We start from the raw sequence: 16,276 nt of genomic DNA, 5'->3' as shown, positions 1-16,276 counted from the left end.
CATTACTTATGCACTACAGAAGCACCTTATTCTAATTCAGTGATGAAGGTATTCATTACAGTGTATGTGCTGGATTCCATCCATTACGGATTGAGGTGTGATAAACCAATGTTTTATAACAGACAGTATGCCTTCTCACCTGAATCGGGAGGACGCCCGACAGCCACAAAAGTAATGGTTGTTGTGACAGATGGTGAATCACATGATGGATCCAACTTGAAAACAGTGATAGGTAAATGCAATGAAGACAATATAACCAGATTTGGCATTGCTGTAAGTAATACTGAAATTATACATTACTGCATTTTCAAAAGATTGTTTTGCTGTGTATGTATGGAAGTGCATGTTCTATACATAAGTGGTATATAATGCATACATTGTTACACTGGTGAGACTGAAACTAAGTCAAATTAATCCTATGAACTGGTGAAAATATTTGTCTTTTCACTGGCTGAAAAAGCAAGACTAGAATTGCCTGAGCAACTTCAGTGGTTTTCCCCTTTGCCATACCTTATGTATTTTTCCTGTATGAATGGTCCCTTGCCTAGGAATGAACCTAATAAGCAATTCAGTAATACAAATAAAGGTAACTTTTTTTTAATACGCAGAATATTTGCTAAAATAGTATAGAAGGAAATGGAGTAGCACCATGATCTCTTTCACTTTTCTTATTTTGCTGTTTGTTTGTTTCTTTAAACAAGGTTTTGGGATACTTAATAAGGAATGAACTTGATACTAAAAACTTAATTAAAGAAATCAAGGGAATTGCTAGTCATCCAACAGAAAAGTATTTCTTCAATGTGTCATCTGAGGCTGCGCTACTGGAAGAAGCAGGAACGCTTGGAGAGCGCATTTTTAGTATAGAAGGTAAAATACTCAATGTCCCTGAAAAATTAGATCAGTTTCTCCCAGCTGACAAGCTTAGAATTTTATTTTGCTTCAACCTAGTGCAGTATTGTGAAAATAAGTGGCAGCTGGAGCTGCAGGCTGCTCCCTGCTCACCAGGAGAGCTCTTGTTTTCACAGGTGCTCCCCCAGCTACTCCACCCCTAATTAGCCTGAGCTTCAAGTTAACTTTTGCAGTTTGAGGAAAACATTCCCCAGTTGATGTAAATTTCTATCATATCTTGGGCTTCAGGCATGGGAGCTTTTCCATATGCAACCAAATATACTTGGAGCTATTATCACCAGCAGAATAAAGGCATCTTCATGCTTGTGAGCTTCACCTGTGTGAATCCTAAACCATATTAAATTTATTAAAAAAAAACCAACCAAAAAAACCCAAACAAACAAACAAACAAACAACAACAACAACAAAAAAACCCAAAGCAAACCAGAAGACTAGGTAACTAATTACAGAGCTGAAAATGCAATTTGTGCGGTGCCTTCCAGGCCCCCTCCCTCGCACCACCCCTACTCCTGTGTATTGTTCAGCGGAAGGTGTTGCAGAGGTGACACAGAGATGCTTTGTCTCCCTAAAGCCAGCTTTTAACTTTTAAGTTAAATTCAGACCTTGCTTCAGAGATGTGTAACCTGCCCTCAACACTCTTTAAGGAGCTTATGGCTGCCATTTTCCTGCACTCAGGATGAAATCTTCTCTTTCACTTTCCCTTATTCTTTACTAGGCCCATGCTGCTACTCAAAGCAAGGGAACAGGTCTTTTTCCTGAGTACTCCCACTGAATTCCTATCCAGCTTAGGAAATGGATATCACAGTATTTTTCAGGAGAATTCCAACAGTTTTTAAAAGTCCTATCGGAAAATTAAAATTTCTGTTCTATTTGAAAGTTGTGAATATACAGTTACTAAAGCTGTTAATTTCAGGATATTAATGCTTCCTAGAAAACACAGAAAGAGATCAGCCACAGTGACAAGGTAGTGCAAACTGATTCAAACCAACTTCATCATTATCTTCTGCCCTTTTTTTGGAAGAGACTTATAGCATGGCTCATGGTTTCATCTTATCAATTTGCCATTAAATCCTCCAAATTTTCTACAGTTTATCATCTCTGATTTCCATTGCTTGTAAATGCTTTAGCCAAATTGGTGTGTATATACAACCCCCCTATACAGCTAAACTCAGAGGCAGCAAGGCAGGATTTTGTGTGACTACATAGAGATAACCATATATGCATATCTGTTTTACCAGGTACAGATCAAGGTGATACTTTCCAAATGGAAATGTCACAGGTGGGCTTCAGTGCATATTATTCACAAAAAAAGGTATGTGAGTTTAATTATTTAATGATACAAATAGAAGTAAGTATGTACACTTGAGTGCAAGAAAAGAGAAATAAAAGCACAATGTCCAATTTTAAGATCTTTTTACATGCAAGGAGAATGTCAAATAATCCTTTTAATTTCTTTAACTTGAATACATATTAATAAGTAAAGCTGCATAATAGTTTGTTTCATGTAACCATCTTGAGATGTATTAATATAATTATTTCAGTGATTTCTGAGTTCATGTAGCAGGAAAATATTAATTCCTCTATGTTTGTGACTAACTATATTGTAAAGCTGGTAGGCAGTCACCAAAATATAAATAAAACAAGTCTGAAAATTATTATATAATTTCTTTATAAATTATAAAGTTAATAATATTTGTTTAAAGCATATTTCACTTAAAACTTAGAACCAAAATATCAGATATATTTTAATGCTAATCAATTTTAAGATTATCTTTGTAAAATCCAAGTGTGGTTCAATAAGCTTTCAACTGAAAATACAAGGTTTTTTCCTTCTCATAGCCTTTAAAGAGGAATGAAATAATTTTTTGAAAGTCCTCTGTATTTGCACAAATTAAAGTTTTAAATTATGAAGAACTTGATGCTAAGAAATGGCAAAAAAATGAGAAACATATGGTTGTTTATTCAGGAAAATTACACATTCAATTTTATTGCAGTTTTCTATAACAGTATCTCAGTTTAGTGAAGAATTTTAATAACTTGAATAAACTAAACTATGTTTGCTTTCTCTGTACAAGATTAAGGATTTCTGTATGAAGTATTCTGTATAATAAGCCATGCTAATTTGGATTTTAGATCTCTCAAGAACATCTCCTTATGTAAAGAATTAAACTGTATCTATTTGCACCAGCTCTTGTGTGCTGTCATTGGCACTTTTGCTGGCCAAAACAGGGGCTTTAGCTTTTTCATACAGCTGGGTCTGTGTGATCCTCAGTCTTCTGAGGATCATGGGCACGTAAAAGCATGGACTTAGCAAGCCCAACCCCATGGTGGACAGACTTAGGAAATTATCACAGTGTTTAAATAAACCCATTTTATCATGAGTTGCAGTGCCATGGGAACTAAAGCAGTCACTTATCCTCTTCCAGTAGACGGGTGATAATCCCTCTTAACAGGGCAGTAAATTCTTACACATAAGTGGTAACTCTGAACAGCTCCAGTCAGCTGCCTGCTGTCTTTAGTCTGCATCACAGGCTTAAACACAGTGATGTAGGAAATTAGGCATGGTAGCTTCAGCTTTGCTCATACTTTTTCTAAATCAAGTAGTTCTAAAATGTTGACTTTTATTTTTTAAAGGATGTTCTGCTGCTAGGTGCTGTTGGGGCCTACGACTGGAGTGGAACTGTAGTTCAGGGGTCTTCAGACAGAGTCACCACCTTTCCGAGCCAGGTGTTTGAGAAGATTCTTCAGGACAGAAATCATAGCTCATACCTAGGTAAGGGGCTGAAATGCAAATCTGGAAATGTGTGAAACCTTGATTAAGATATTAAAGAAGTTGGAAAATTCTCCTCTAGCCAGATTTGTGTTAAGAAATTATTTGAGAATATGAAAAGAATTTTCGGTCAAAAAAAGATTATTTTTTACTGGTCAACAGTTCATTGAATAAAAACTTTATTGTGTTTTTAAATTCTACTAATATCAAAGTGGTAAGCTAAAAAAAAAAATCAGTCTTTGTCACTGCTGTGGTTTAATCCCAGCTGGCAACTAAGCAGACACTCAGTCACTCCTCTTGAGGGGAGTGAGAGTGGGGGATAGTCAGAAGAGCAGAAGTGGGTCAACTCATGGGTTGAGATACAGACAGGGAAAGTAAAAGTCATGCATGCAAGCAAAGCAAAACAAGGGATTGATTCACCACTTTCCATGGGCAGGCAGGTGTTCAGCCATCCCCAGGACAACAAGGCTTCAACACACACAGCTGTGACTTGGGAAGACAAATGCCATCACTCTAAACATCCCTCCTTCCTCCTTCTTCCCCTGGCTTTATATGCTGAGCATGCCACTATATGGAATGGGATACCCATGTAGTCATTTGTGGGCAGCTGTCCTGGCTGTGTCCCCTCCCAACTCCTTGTGCCCCCCCAGCCTCCTTGCTGGTGGGGTGGGGTGGGGTGAGGAGCAGAAAAGGCCTTGACACTGCATGAGCACTGCTCAGCAGTAACTAAAGCATCCTTGTGTTATCAACAGTGTTTCCAGCATAAATCCAAATCACAGCTCCATAACAGCTGCTGTGAAGAAAATTAACTGTATTCCAGCCAAAGCCAGCACAGTCACAGAGACATAATAAATCATGGGATTTGAAAAGGCTGCTTAGTGAATCACACTGATCATTATGTGTTTCTTCTGTTACAATATTTGTGTGTTTTTCCCCAGTTTGATGTTGATGAGAAGCTGATTGGCTTTCTATTGTTTCATATGTGCTTGCTGTTTTCTTAGTCTTTACCACTTCAGTTTGTAGTTTTCGAATATTGCTACCATTTAATAGAGATTTTACTTATAATCTCCTTATGTATTTTTGACATGTTTTTTGACCCAATAAAGCCAGTCACTCTCTATTCTCAATTCATTTAAATGTTTTCTGTAAACTTTCAACATGCCTGCTCTGCTGTTTCATCCCTGAATAATGCTATTACATTAAGCACCTATGAATTTCTTATTCTTGAAGTTATTTAATAATATGCTGTCTTTGCAACCAATATACTCTTTTTTCCCCTATGACTCAGCATTACTTGCATCCAACAAAATGAATAAATTAAACCAAACCTAATGAGCCATAGCTCTTTTGCATGTATGACCTCTTCAGACTTTCTGTTACTTCATTTTCTTAATAATTTTTAAAAGCTCAGGTAATTTCCTTTCTCTACAAGGCAGTTTTAGTGCATTTGCTTAAATCTTTCTGGAGAAAACAATGTCCCTTTTCTGTCCGTTCATTTCCCCTCCACTTTCTGTCCTCCAGTAGGAGCTCTCCATACCAGCTCTCTCTCACCAGCCTGGGGGAACATAAGTTAAAGAGCTGCTAGAACATCACAACTTGCTTGATTGGCCCCTGTTCTGCACTGCACCCCCTCACATCAAATGACTGTATTCTGTATTAATTAGGAAGGTGTGTACTTAATTTGCAGAATAAAATCTTGTTTTGTTGCTCATTGAACTTCCAGTCACAAAAGTTGTCCTCACCCTAGAAAAACTGTGTCTGAACAAAACTCTGAATTAGACTGGTATAACATAAAGATCAAGGCATAATCCTTTTAGACTGTGCTCCTTGTATTGTCCTGCAGGTTGCTAAAGATCTGCATATTCTGTCCCATCACTGGCATTTTGTAATTGTCTTTAACTATAGACTTTATAAAGGATGACTTTGTTTTCTTCACTTAAAATAAATTTGCTGGAACTAAACCACCGAAATGTAAAGTGTGTACTAATGCTAGATTTATACTGCTAAAATATGGTTACATTTTTGCAGGTATTAAACAGTGTTTCCTGAAAGCAAGTAAATGCTAGAATAATGGTAATGAGGATTAAAATGTTCAAAGAAGTTCAATCAACCCTCCCAGCTGACAAGCTGTTAATGTAGCCTGTTCTATTCAGACAAACCACTGGTCTGTGGTTTGGTGAGCTGTGGGAAAATGTGCTGCAAACTTTACAGAAGCTAGGTGTTCCTCCTCCCTAGTTTGAAGACTGGTCCAAATGTAAATCTCATATTTCTCTTTATTTCTTCTTTCCCCTTTTTTTTTTTCGCACTTTTTTTCCTATCTCCTTCACAAGCATGACATTTTCGTGGTCTGTATTTTACTGAATAGGCTAAACTGTTGTCCATGTGATTCTGTAAACCTGCTTCGACTTGATGCATGTGTCATTGTTCTCTCCAGGAGAATATTGCAAATTTTATGCTTATGTGACAGCATAACTTCCCATCTGGAACCATCATTCTCTGTGATTAACATACCAGATTGACTCATCCTCCATGTCTTTATGGATAACCAACTGATGAATTGTAATTAATGGTCTCCCACACATGTTAAATATTGGCTTCTATCCCCAGGTTATTCTGTTGCTGTTCTCTCAACTATGAGCTCTGTCTATTTTGTTGCTGGTGCGCCAAGATCCAACTACACTGGCAGAGTGGTGGTTTTTGATGTTGACAGTGATGGTAATATTGCAATTGTACAGTCACAGAGAGGCGAGCAGGCAAGTATATTTTGGTCATGAATACAGACTTTCGGGAATCTGTTTTTATTGACCCAGCAGTAAATTGCAATTAGTTTTGAAAATTCCTCTTTCTCTCCAAGCATTTAGAATCCACTTGAAATTTTCTCTGTCACTAGACTATTTCAATGAGGTTGGCTGTAACTCTTAAACAGTATTTTAGGAAGTCATCCAATTAGTGGTGAAATATAATATACAAACCTAACTAATGTATCCTTCTGTCAACAATTCAAACTGGGAGAGACTCAGTGAACTCTGTTCTGCCTGAGAAGTTGTGAAGTAGATGACATCAGAAGACAGATCTGGGAGCTCAATCTCTTTTTCTTATTTGGAAAAGAGGAATGATTTTAGGTGGTTTTGGTATCATGCGTAAGACAAATCTGAGAGTAGATCAGAGGTTGGGTAGTTTCATGCACAGTTCTAAAAAAAATGTACTTCCCATATCTTACTTTCCATTGGCATTTGTATTGCTGACTGGTAAAGCCATGGTAGCAGCTACAGGACAGAAACAGTGAAATATGGTAAGGATATGATTCTTCCAATACTGAAGTATGCTACAAAGTAATTTTATTCAGCAACATCTAGTAGTACTGGAATCTTACTGGATGTAAGTTTTCTGAATCAGGTGCTAAAACATGATTCAGAAAAAGCATATGCAGTGACAACCCATTTACTACTGATTTCAGATTGGCTCCTACTTTGGCAGTGTGGTGTGTTCAGTGGATGTCAACAGGGATTCTGTGACAGATGTGCTTCTTGTGGGTGCACCAATGTTTATGAATGACCTGAAGAAAGAAGAAGGGAGAGTATACATGTTTTCCGTCACAAAGGTAAAAATGGCTCAAGCCAGCATTCCTTAAGGCTAGTTTCTTTCAAATCAGACTGGCCACATGCAGGCTAAAAGGCCTTTGGCCTCTCCAGATCTTCTAAGTCACTATTGAGTGAACATTTTCAAAGTGTTGGAAATATTTCAAGTGACATTTTTTTTAACAAGAAACAGAGCATGTGCATTTCCTGGGATGTGGCATAAGAGCAGGGATGAATGGTGCCAAGCCTACCTGGTTAGAGGGCTGTGTGTGGAGGCCTTTCTAGTGCTGCCTCATGTGTTCTGCTTTTCAGCAGCAGCTGCAAACTTTCCCCAGAATTGCTTGTGCATGTAATCTGGGAATTAGCCAGCTGGAACAGACCAAAATGGAGCAAATGAGCAAGACAGTAGCTAAGCACTCTTAGTGGTCAGGGGCCTGGTGTTCTTGGTGTCTCCCTGGTCCTAGTACCAGGGAATGTGCTTCATGGTAATATAGCATGGGTTGGCCATATCTCTGAAAAACTTAGCGCAAGGCTTTTGCTAATTAATCTGCCATTTGTTCTTGGTGAATGTATTCAATGCCTGACAGTATTCGCAAAGCAGTTCGAAGAAATGCTCTTCTACCAGTTTTCTGTATTGTTTTGTAGACTCTGACACCGGATGGTTACTATAACTCTTGTTGTCCCCTCTATCCAGTAAAGCTGTGTTACTTGTCTGATGCTTGACTGATGGCGCTTTTTATTCAGACCTGTAGTAGGTGTTTCCAGAATATCTGTATTAACCATATGGAGCCCTCTGGCAGTTTTGAACAGTCTTTCATTCACTGGGTGTCTTCAAAGCAAATTAATATCTGCCATCCATCTGAGAAAACAGAAAATGGTCTCTTTACTAGGTAAATTGCAATCAAATAAATAGAGAGAAAGGATCACCCTCCTCAGCAGGACCTCAGTCAGACCATCCTGAAGCAACAGGAAACTACCCTAAAGAAATTTCAAGGTAGATGAAGGAGCTGAAAGTTGGCAGCTGACACTGGTCTTTGTGCCTGTGGCATCAGACATGAAATATGAGAGAAAAGAAAAATGAAAGGATTTTTTTTTTTACTTTTGAAAACCAAATAAATTGGAAGACCATATTACAACTTGTAGTTGTTGTCAAATATTAGGTTTAAAATTATTTAAATTTTAAATACCAAAGAATAATGAAAGATATTTTTTAATATTTTTTAAAATAATCTGGATTTGTGCAAGTTGTCCCTGTTGTACAAGTAATACTTTTCTAGTCATTTTTAATAAATAAGTTGGCTGTTATTTCTAAAATTTTAAGCACAGCATGATAACTGAGGTTAAAGGTGAGAAAGCTATTTGCCAGAATTGCATTTTATCTAGAGTAAATGGGATTACTTAACTATGAAGATTTCCAGTCTTTCTTTCTTCATTGGCATTGGAGAGGTCAGGAGTTTACGATTTGGACACATGCTTTTTGCATTAGTTTAGTAAGGAAATTCCATTTCTGTTTCAAAGAATTATGTCCAGTTACATAATTTCCATTCCCTCTGCATAAAAACTGGTAATCCAAAACTGGAAACTGTACTTTTCAATGTATTGTGAAACTTTCAGAACAGTCAGATGAGGACAGTGAGGGCATTTAAGCTTCATACATATGGTTATATTTGCTTTTAGTACTTTGCATAGCATGCTTTGATTTTGCTGTGTAATTCTTGCCAAGACTTTGAGACATAATGCAAACTGAATGGGCAATACAATGGGGAAGGAATTCAATGTTGAGCTGTCCGAGGGGAATGTACTGGAAGACAGAAACCAAAAACAATGCACATAGATACTGCTCCTATGAATAATCTGATGCAATGATAGCTGTGTTTCGGTTTTTTCTTATTTTTCAATTTTTAAAGAGAATCTTGGATCAACGAGAACTCTTGAAAGGTCCACAGGGGTCAGAAAATGCACGATTTGGATCAGCAATTGCAGCACTTGCAGACATTGATTTGGATGGCTTTAATGATGTTGTAATAGGTGCACCACTGGAAAACCAAAACTCTGGAGCAATTTACATTTATAATGGATTTCAAAAGACCATACGTACCAAATATTCTCAGGTAAATAACTTTGTTGCATAATGCTGTACTCAGTGCCCTAAGATCTGCTAGGGGAAAACTGAAGGTTTCGTGTGTTTTAATTGGCTACTGTTTCATCCTCTTAAAGGAGTACTGTTATTCTCATGGTTTATTTCACGTTTTGTGACTCTCCTTCCTTCAGCATACCCAAGTTGATGTTGTGGTGCTTATAACTGAACCATGTGGAGGAAAAGGATGTGCAAGATGCTCATTCTGAGCCATTTTTGATGCCTGAGTGTGAAGTCAGCTAATATCCTAAATGTTTTTGACAGCCATTATTTCCAGGTTTTTAGTGTTGATGTACAGTGAAGATTAGATAAATCCCAGCTCTGCAAATTACCTATACATAGTATTAAAGGGAAAGTCTTTCAATGGGTTTCATATATACTATATTGGTAATCTAATATCACTTTCCATGCAGATTTTCTGGTTGCAGAAAAAGTAATTTGTTAGAACTCCTATTAAGCTTCATATTCTTTGAGTTGCTCAATGTGAATGGGAAAAGTTTCCATCTGTATCTGGCATACAGCAGTCAGTTAGCTGATCTACTCCCAAGATAGAAAAGTCTACTCCTTTGTCTGCTCCAACAGAGGAGAAAGAAGTGCTAAAAAAGCATCTGAGAAAACACCCACAAATGCATTTTGTTTAGACAATAGATTGGATATACAGGGAGTATCAGTGAAAATCTATTAATCTACAGACTTAAGCATGCTTTGGCAAACTCAGTAACCAAACTCTCTTTCCCAGAAAATCTTAGGATCGGATTCTGCTTTTGGACAAAAACTCCAGTTCTTTGGAAGATCAGTAGATGGCCATAGAGACTTAGATGACAATGACATTACTGATGTATCAGTTGGTGCTGACGGAAATGTGGTTGTGCTATGGTTGGTATACTCTTTCTTAGAAAGGAAGCAATTAGTGATTCAGATGCAGCAGTTGAATATTTAGTTAATTGAAGAGGAAAATAAGCAAATTAAAAAGCTCTTTTGTTCCACATATTCAGTGCTAACACACTTAGTGCCTCATCACTGCTATCAAAACTAGCTAAAAAAAGAGCATTAGACTAAATCTCCTTTAAGCATTTACCATTAAACCATTGAAAGCCCAGGCAGCACAGAGGGAGAGCCAGGGCATGTGGGAGGAAGCCAGGTGGCAGAGCCTGCTGGGGTGGCTCAGGACACATCTGCCTGCTACTGCTGTGCAGACACATGGTCCAGAGGGAAGGGACAGCAGCAGGGAACGGGGCTTGATGGAGAGTATTTGTAACAGCAAGTTGTGTACTTCAGTAGCCGCAGTATAAATTTGACAGCTGAGCCTGAGACAGATGAAACCACCTCTCACACAACCTGCATGACTTTTTCTGGCTGGTAGGCTGGTATGGGGGGAGTGTTGTCCTGCAGGGCAAGGCCAGAGAGCAGTAATAAAGAGCTGACACCTATTTCTGGCAATAAATATCTTTTTAATGGTCCATGGCCTTTGCCACAGAAGTCTGAGTACTTTCACAAAATATAAAAAGGTTTCCCAGAACCCAAATCTTCGGCCTGCCTAAGTAGGGTGTGACTTTCACGCCATGCTTGAAGAGCTAAATTCAAATGCTGTTTCCTTTTTCTATCTGCTGCCTGTCTTCTTGCCTGAGGCTCCCCATTGTAAGAAAAATATTACTGAATTGCTGCTTCTTTCATAATGAAACAAGATAATTAAAAATGAACGGTCAGTTTGGACCTTTGACTGCTGCTTCTGCTGCTGGGAATTTCATTCGAGATGAATTATGCTCCTTGAAGTACCAGCATTTATTTAGATTTGGTTAATGAAGATGCTCATTCTTCTTTCACTCTGACATTTGGGCTGATTAATGTGTTTCATTTTGATTAAAGTGTTTGCTTTAACATGTAGGGCTCCTTTGAAACTGTTCTTCAAAATCTTCATTAATTACATGAAAGATGTTTTTTCTAAAAATTAGATTATTAAATAAAATGAAGAATTGCTCATTATCACCTTTCTAGAAGAGCTCAGTAACTTCCCTAAAGGAGCAGAAGAAGGTTACTTATTTGGAAAACAGGCCAAGGGCCTCATTCTCTGATACCTTGAGGGATTGATTAGAGCATTAGGACTAATACATTAATTATCTATTAATTTGACATGAAAATATTATTGTCATTACTGAAAGCTACTATATCAACAAATTCATTCATATGTAAGGAAAACTAATTTTACCAGTGCCACTAAAAGAAGTTTACATTGGGAACCATAAAAATCAATGCTAACATTTACAGATGTTCTTCAAAACCCATGTAACCTTTAAAACATATTTTTCAGGTCAAGAGGCATTGCAAATGTCTCCATAACTGCCTCCTTTAAACCTGAGAAAATCAGTCTGCTGAACAAGAATACGGACATAACTGTCAAAATATGTTTTCAGGCTACATTTAGACCTGCTAAGAAAAATAATCAAGTGGGTAAGAGTATTTCAATGACTTGTCTTATATTAATTTCTTCAAAAGTCCATTATTCAAATGAGTAATGGAAAGTCTAAAGACGGATTGAATGTCAAGAATCACAAAATCAATATAAACCTTAAGTTCTTGAGAAAGTGGTTTTCAGACCTAATTCGTCACTGGCTACATAATCTTTAAAAAGTGGGGAACTAACATTATAAAGCGGAGCTGTATCCTTGTTCAACAATCCCAAAAAAAAATGTTGTTAGTGAGAAGCTGGGTTTTTCCAACCTTCTGGTTTCAACTGCAGACTGCATACTTTTCTTCTCTCTTCAGAAAAAGAAAATTAAATATTTTCCAGATACTGGTTGCAGTGCAGTTGTCAGTGGGAGGAAGCTCTTCTTTTCAGAGGACAGTGAATATTTCTGTGACCAGCAGTGGGCTCCCATTAAGTTTTTAAATTCAATCTCACAGATAACACCAGTTGGACTGCTTCAGTGCTACATGAAGTGCCTTTAGGAACTCATGATTTTAAGCTATAAAATAACAGTGAACTTTCACAGCATATTAGTCATAACACAAAGAGAAGGCAGCAGAAATTATTATGTGATTGAACAGAAGATGCAGATTCCTTAAAGTCACCTCTAAGTTCAGTGATACTGCTGCAAGGCCCCTTTACCTAGAGTAATCCTGGCCCTGCTGACTGGCTTCTTGCCTGAGCTGCAGGCTCCGACATCTGCAGTGGAGCCTGGATTGATTGCCATTTAATGTGCTCCCAGTGGACCAGAACTTATATCAATACCTAAACCTGTCTGACTGCTTTGCAAAACACAAGAGAAAGTATTTTCATTTTGAAACTGCTCTGTGTTTAGCCAGCTATGAAAAACATGAAATATTTAGTGTGGTTTGGAAAGCCTGGTCACTACAATATTGAGCATAGTAATGAGATCACAGGCAACCATGATCAGTGAAAAATGTACTGTTATTCTTCTTGTAGCTATAAAGTACAACGCAACATTGGATGCAGATCTCCAGTCCTCCAGAGTGACTTCTAGAGGATTTTTCAAAGAAAATAATGAAAGGTACATGCAGAGGGATCTTGTGGTGCATCATGAAGAGAATTGTGCTCATGAGGTCTTCAGTGTACAAGTAAGTGCAATTGCAAGTAGTCTTGCATAACGAAAGTGATCAGAGGAAGACATGGATCAATTTTTTGTTTGTAATGTGAGTTTCATGCATGGTGTACTGAATTTTTTATGTTTCCCAAATCCCCCCAGCTGAAAAATACTTAATAAGATTATGATATCATAGAAACTAATAACTCTCATATTCAGTACAGATATTTAGGACAGGAAAGGGAGTTCTTAATTATGTTATCCAGCTTTGGTGTAACACAAAGCCCATGGTCTATACTTTAAATAGACTTTAATTTCCCTCTGAGTAGATTCTTCTGTAGGAACTAAGACATACATACAAATGTTTTCTCTCACACTAACATTCAGGCAGACTTTAGGTGCATTCTAACTCCTGGTATACACCAAGGAATTAAATAAAAATAACCAGGTCTCCACTTTTCTCCAGAAACAAAGACTGAACACAGCCCTGAGAGTTGCCTTAAGCCCTGTTGCATGACACTAGGTTAGGTAGAGGACTTCAGTCCCTGCTTTGATTTGCAATGACTTATTGATCACATTTAATGCCCTGTGGAGCGGTGTGCCATAGGGCTAGAAGGTGATTCATCCAGTACTGAGAAAAAGAGGAAACAAGGAGTTTATTGTGTTTTAGTGTCACCCAGGCCCAGCTGCTCTTTGTGATGGTAAGGCAGAGTGGAATAGGAATTTGACTTCTGAAGCCAGATGAGAGTGAAAGCTACCTGGTGATGGCTTTGAGGACCAGCTCCTACAGCTGCAGATAATCTGCATGTTCCTTAGTGCTAGTAGTTACTGTGATGTGTACAGTCTCCAGGAATCCGAGAAAAATCAGTTTTATCATGGAAATGGCAGTTTTAATTGAAAACTATTAAGCTAGAGGAGCACATAGTAGTCAATCTCACAAAATTATTTTCATTAAAAAATGAAGCTTTGAACTGTTGTTTCTCCTTGTTTAGGGCAAGTATGATTTTACTACGCATTCTCAATTCACAATAGAAATTACCAATTTTACCCTGTTTTCTCTGCTGACAGCCATTATCTGATCCACATGTTTTACAGGAGCCTTCAGACGCAGTGAATTCACTTAGTTTGCGCATTGACATTGGCCTTGCAAATCCTGTCTCCAGCCCTGTCCTTGACATATCTTCTCCAGCATCTGTGGCCTACCGTGTAAGTATGCAGATTTACTATTCAGAAATGCGTGGTTATGCACATCCATAATGTGTGGCCCCCACAAACACCAAAGAGGTACAGGCAAGTGAAAACTGGTGTTCTGTGTTAGTCATATGGAGCGGTCCCCTGGTTCCTTTTATACCTTTGCCTGTACTGCATGAGCTTGCTCATACATACACACATCAGCAACTGTAGCATAACAGGCATGTTAGTTCAGCCATGTCACTGTTGATGTGCATTTCCAGTTGATGGCAAAGATGAGTTCTTTCAGGTCAGTTTATTCTACAATAAAAAGGTACATAAAAGAGAGATTGAACTACTTTGACTACATCACCTTTGTTGTCAGTGAAAAGTAACCTGTCTGTACCATTCTTGGATCAGTTGACGTGTAGCAACACGTTACTCATTTCACTCGTTCACATGTCAAGAATTTTTAATGTCCATCAGAGGGATTTTCTTATCTGCAAACCAAGAATGTGCTTCAGCTCGAAGGTGTTTGCACTCTAGTGTCTGCAGATAATGTTAAAGGTTGAGCCCTGTCATTCAGGAAATGTTTTTGTTTTCCCCAGATTCCTTTTATTAAAGACTGTGGTGAAGATGAACTTTGTATCTGTGATCTTGTTCTGAATGTTCAGCAGAAGGCAGATGACAGGTAAGAGCTGAATCAGTGGAACTGTTGGAGTCTAGTGTTTTCACCAGTCGGTTTGTCTGGGGGCTTTGGATGAATTTCTAGAGGAAAGTGCCTTTCTAGTTCAACATCTACTTCAAAACAGCATGGCTAAGAAAAGCAATGGCATTTTAATCTAAATTTAGTCAAGGAAAAAGAGGTAAGATAGGAACACAAACATAGAAGTAGGACGCTTGTCAGCTTAGACCAATCCAAGTTTTTGTATCTTAGAGATGAAGGCATAGGGCGTATTTGGACAAATTGTGTCTGACTGGCTGCTGTTGGGAAGAGGAGCACACTGGGAGAGTAGCAGCAGCTGCAGCAGCTGTCTCCATCCCTCCTGCAGGGAGCAGCGAGGATCCTGCAGTAGCTGTGCCAGTGGGGAGCTGTGGTCAGCTATTTGGGCAGCACATAATCCAAGTCCACGTCAGATACACACTTACATGTACAGCACAAACAGACAGGGCTGTCTATGTCTGCTGTCCACTCTGCCCACCTTCCCACCAGGGTAGACCCCTTGAAAATTCAGCAAAGTCACTTGGACAACACATAAGCAAAGTCCTGCACTTTCAGAAGAAAATAATTCTATCTGGTTTTAGGGAACACCATCACAGAATTTCTTATGCCAAGGGGTTTAGAAAGCAGAGCATTTAAGTGTGTAGAGTGTAGGAAATGTCTTGCTGTGCTTGTTATTTGTTGTTGGCTACAGGCAATGCATTTTCCTGATTCACAGCTGTTCTGGTACCTCTAGTTACAACAATGGACTTTATTTTCCAACAGCAAACAACAGTTTATTGTCAGCAGCAAAAAGAGAAGACTAACATTCAATGTGAAATTGAGAAATAAAAAGGAAAATGCATATAACACCAGAATCCAGGCTACATTTTCAGACAACTTGTTTTTTGCTTCATCGTCTTTACCGGTGCGTGATACCCAACCTCACTGTTTCTGTTATTGCCCCTGATTTTTGAGGTTCTCAGAGAAATTTTTTCTTCTTTCTAGCAGTGCCTATTCCAGAAAAGAATGTGTGTACAAAAATCTCTCCCAATTTGTTTTCTTGGATACCAGAATTATTCCCCCGGCATATCAGTTTATTTAGGTCAAGGCAAAATACTTCCAACTCAGCATAAAAGTTGGCAACTTGTCGAGTTTGACCTCACCTCCGACATCTTTTCCTCACTTTAGGCCTTGGCACCCACATCTTCTCCTTAACTCTCAGCAACGTGCCTGAAGCAGTTGCTGTGCCACAGGGAATTTGTATTTGATAAATCAGACCACGCAGCATTGATGATGAATCCTTAAAGCACAGACTTGGGATCTAGAAATAGTGTTACTGCCAAGGTCATGTGTTCCAGCTAGACAGTTAGTCATATTGACATGATTGCTATACCAGAAACTCCTCTTCCAACAAATTTTGTCTTAGAGAAGGGGAAAGAGAGGAGTTATGCATACTATTTTGGGGAA

At 38.4% G+C, this 16,276-nt stretch overlaps 1 protein-coding gene across 2 annotated transcripts in view; it reads left to right on the top strand.

The window, feature by feature from the left end:
* The window catches only part of ITGA2 (integrin subunit alpha 2), a 67,846-nt gene that overhangs the window by 34,688 nt on the left and 16,882 nt on the right, over positions 1–16,276 (top strand). For both annotated transcript variants that reach the window (XM_032097216.1, XM_032097217.1), the window contains 13 exons: positions 123–273; positions 702–867; positions 2,148–2,221; positions 3,544–3,682; positions 6,287–6,432; positions 7,137–7,280; positions 9,165–9,368; positions 10,134–10,270; positions 11,703–11,842; positions 12,819–12,970; positions 14,032–14,142; positions 14,715–14,797; positions 15,593–15,734. In XM_032097216.1, coding sequence (XP_031953107.1) covers positions 123–273; positions 702–867; positions 2,148–2,221; positions 3,544–3,682; positions 6,287–6,432; positions 7,137–7,280; positions 9,165–9,368; positions 10,134–10,270; positions 11,703–11,842; positions 12,819–12,970; positions 14,032–14,142; positions 14,715–14,797; positions 15,593–15,734 — 1,789 coding nt within the window. The remainder of the gene's footprint in view (positions 1–122; positions 274–701; positions 868–2,147; positions 2,222–3,543; positions 3,683–6,286; positions 6,433–7,136; positions 7,281–9,164; positions 9,369–10,133; positions 10,271–11,702; positions 11,843–12,818; positions 12,971–14,031; positions 14,143–14,714; positions 14,798–15,592; positions 15,735–16,276) is intronic.

This window comes from Corvus moneduloides, chromosome Z (assembly GCF_009650955.1).
Source record: "Corvus moneduloides isolate bCorMon1 chromosome Z, bCorMon1.pri, whole genome shotgun sequence".
NCBI classification, from domain to species: domain Eukaryota; kingdom Metazoa; phylum Chordata; class Aves; order Passeriformes; family Corvidae; genus Corvus; species Corvus moneduloides.
This window is presented reverse-complemented; position numbering and strand designations above follow the sequence as displayed.